General features: G+C 40.9%; 1 protein-coding gene across 1 annotated transcript in view; it reads right to left on the reverse strand.

Moving 5' to 3' along the window:
• Positions 1-3,457, reverse strand: part of PIGP (phosphatidylinositol glycan anchor biosynthesis, class P) — a 3,824-nt gene extending 367 nt beyond the window's left edge. The window contains exons 1-3 of the mRNA XM_010009628.1: positions 3,376-3,457; positions 1,780-1,852; positions 1,205-1,323 (exon numbers count right to left, since the gene is read on the reverse strand). Of these exons, the coding sequence (XP_010007930.1) occupies positions 1,205-1,323; positions 1,780-1,852; positions 3,376-3,457 (274 nt within the window). The remainder of the gene's footprint in view (positions 1-1,204; positions 1,324-1,779; positions 1,853-3,375) is intronic.
• Positions 3,458-3,706: the final 249 nt, after the last annotated feature.

Genomic DNA, 3,706 nt, shown 5'->3' on the forward strand with positions numbered 1-3,706 from the left:
TGAAATCACTGTCTAGGACTTAGTTTAAGATGCTGTATGACATTAAACTGTCATTACCTGAAGATAAAAAGAACAAACAAAAAACCCAGAGTGAACAGCAGTCTGTAGCTTGAACACTTTGTACTAGGATTTCTGCTGAGACATGCTGTGCACCCTCCATTTATGTTGGCTGCTTGCTCCCATTCACCACACAGCACCCATTCCCGTAACAGCATAAACATTTTTACGGATGCATTTTGACACTATTACAGAATTTCTCCCTCTGAAAAAGAAAATTTTCAAATACAGTTGTTTTCAAACATAGTAGGTCCCCCATCCCACCTGCCCTACTTGGGTTGACTCTTGGGTTTACATCAATAGAGAGGGTGACATGGGAATGTCAATGAGTGCCCAGGAACACAGGGGTTACTAAATAGCAGTTCTTGACAGAAGCACTGGAGTAATGCATTTGAACTACAGCACTGACTGATGGCTTTTCCTTAGCAGTGCAGTGCAATGTACTACTACTATGTACATAGTTTGTTGAAACAATGCAACTTCAGCAGTTGCTTTAGCAGTAAGTAAATTTCCTGCCAAATTTTACAGTCTGCATTTTTTCTAACACCTGCAAATAGTGGTGGAATTCCTCATGTGGAAGAAGGTGCAGCTTTCTGGAGAATGTCGTGAATGCCTAGAACATGTCTCCTCTGCAGAAGTAAAGGCTACACAAAAGTTGAGAGAAAAACTGAAGTACAGTTTTTTCACACAGGCAATCACTAACATATCTAATCAGGCCTCAATACCACAACATCCTCCTTTGCAGCACATTGACTCCTGCTTGACTTCCCACTTCTGCCACTGCCGGGTAGGTACTCACACATTTTTTCCCATGATACTCTTCACTGGTTCATAATGCAAGATGCAAACCTGGGAGATCTTTATATCCTTAACCCCTGTTCCTCTAAAGTGGTCTGTTTTACTAACAAAGTACTCTTTACTAGTTGGAAACTACTGCCATATGATGGCATAGAGGGAAGAGTCAGGCTTATGGCTTTCATTCTAGTCCTTCAGTACTTCCAAGAACTCCTTTTCTACATCAAAATATTTAAAGGCTTACAATTTGGTTTATATTATATACAGCTACATACATATATTTACAGAAATTACCAGTTGAGTATCAAAAGTAAAACAAAACAAAACAAAACAGAAAACCCAATAAAATTACCTGTAACGGTATGCGTGGAGTTAAGTGGAGCGGTACTCATAATGTTAATACCAAAAAGTAATATATAACCAATTCCTATAGCAACCAGTAGATACACCGGCAAAGCAACTGCCCAGTATCTGAGGAAGAAGATGTCAAAATTCACATATCATAATAACAAACACGTAATGAGGTAACAGTTTTAATACAGCAATCGTTATTGTATCTAGCACAAACTTGGCCAAAACACCACCTCCGAATACGGGCTAGTTTGGTATAAATCCTCAAATAGATTTCCTACAGATGTTTATTTTTTTTAATTACATTTTAAAGTTTACTGTATTTTCACTGGCAAAGTTCCCAAGAAAAAATTTATCATAAACCATTCAAATACCATTGCTTTTTTCACCATAGCTACTTATCTACATAAATAAAAATGCGTCAAAAAGATCAGAGTGCTTTATCATCAAAAACTGGATTAAATACAGGGTCACTATTTTAAAAAGAAACCCAGCAACTTTTGCTGTTTGAGAATACTTAAGGGTGTCCTATACTGACACAAATTCAGGCTAAAAAGTTTAACTGGTAGAACTTACTTTTGAGGCCAGTATGTTAGTCCCAGTGAGAACAGCCAAGTCTCAGGAACATAAGCCCAGATGAGGTACAACACTGTATGAAAGAATTAAAAGGTCACCATAGTACAACTGATACTGATTTGCTCTTCCTTTGTATGCTATTTAAACCAAAGTAGCTCAACCAAAACATTGTAGAATATGTGTCTTGGGCACAAAACCTGCCCAATACAGGGACAATGTTTTGTACGTGTTATATGATACCATTTTTATACTTGCTTTAACATTTACTTTCTGATTTCCTATGTAGACAAGAATTTCTTGCAAGTTGAACTGCAGAACAAAGAAAGCCCTCAGTAAAAGGATGTCCAATGACTGAATGTGGAAAACATTAAAGCAGAAAATGATCACACAGTGGTTGAGAGAAAAGCTGGTAGAACTGCAGTGCTTGGACAGAACTGGTCAGATGCTGTTACTGGAAATGCTTTCTGATTCTTGGCAAGGTAATCATTTTCATGTCAACAAAACTAATACCGAGAAATTTTGTTTCCTAACAACAAATCCAGAGAAAAGTTCAACAAAACTTGAGGGGAACAGGTTAGTAGCCAGTGACACAAGCTGCAGAACTGCAGTGGCTTCCTGCAGTAGTAACAGAAACCAAGTACTTTCATTTCTTCTCACTTCCTAAGAGCGAGAAAGACTTACAGCAGGATGCTGGTTTATTATTTGACTACAGTATAGTTGCAGCACTTTTTCTTGTGTTGAAAAAGTGTTCTCACCTTCGCAAGCCTTGGTCCTGTGGGGGCATGCAAGGCACTTGTCCCAGTATTTAAAGGGTGGCTAAGAAGAAGATGGAGACTCCTTTTTTACAAGGAGTCACATGGAAAAGATGAGGGGTAATGGACACACATTATTCCTGGGAAGATTCCAACTGGACACAAGAGGAAAAATTTTCACAATGAGAACAACCAGCCATTGGAATAATCTCCCCAAGGAAGTGGTGGATTCTCCAACACCGGACACTTCTAAGATTTGTCTAGACAGGGTGCTGGGACATCTAGTCTAGGCCATGCTTTGACAAGAAAGGTTGGACCAGATGATCCTTGAGGTCTTCCAACCTGGTATTCTGTGATATGCCAAAGCATCTGTCACACTGACAAAGAAATATTGGTTTAACCCTAATCATTCTCCATCACTGTTGATCAATATGACTTATCATTTTTTTTATTTCAGTATATTTATTCAGTATATTTATTTCCCGGGGGGGGGAAGGTTACACTACTAGCATCGACACTGGTTACTGAATAACGATCAGGTATACAAGTAAAAGAGCTACTAATGTAAGAACGCAGAGAATTTTTTAAGTAATTTGACTCCATAATACTACTAAAGATCCTGTAACGACATTCAAAACAGACAAAACATGAGGGAACTACAAAAGGCAGTGACGCATCTTTGCAACAGCAGACAGGTCTGCTCACTTAGTCGTTCAGAACACACCCTTGCAACAGTCGGTGCCATTCAAGTTTGATCCTTTCCAGGTGGTCTTACTGGAATTACATGTGCCTCTTAAGCAAAGCAACACTGTTCGGGGGAGCATTCAGTACGCACTGTACTTACTGAAGCCAAACCACGATCCTAAAAAAAGAGCAAATCCATATATTGCCCTTTCCGGCAGCGGGGCTGGAGAGTTTTCAACCATGTCGGTCTCTTCCCTTTAACTACGGGGGTGAACGACGACACACAGAGGACACGGTCAGACGCTACCAGAGGTTTCCCGGTCAGTCCCCCTGGAACACCCTCCTGAGCGCGCGAACCCCTTCCCCTCAGCCCCGCACACGGGAACCGCGGTGTTACCGACCGGCACCCCCGGACCCACCGCCTGCCCGACCCCCGTCCCGTCCCGTCCCGTCCCTCTGCCTCCTCCCTTTTGGTGTCACGGCCTAGATAG

This window comes from Nestor notabilis, unplaced genomic scaffold, assembly GCF_000696875.1.
Source record: "Nestor notabilis isolate BGI_N333 unplaced genomic scaffold, ASM69687v1 scaffold26002, whole genome shotgun sequence".
Classification (NCBI taxonomy): Eukaryota; Metazoa; Chordata; class Aves; order Psittaciformes; family Psittacidae; genus Nestor; species Nestor notabilis.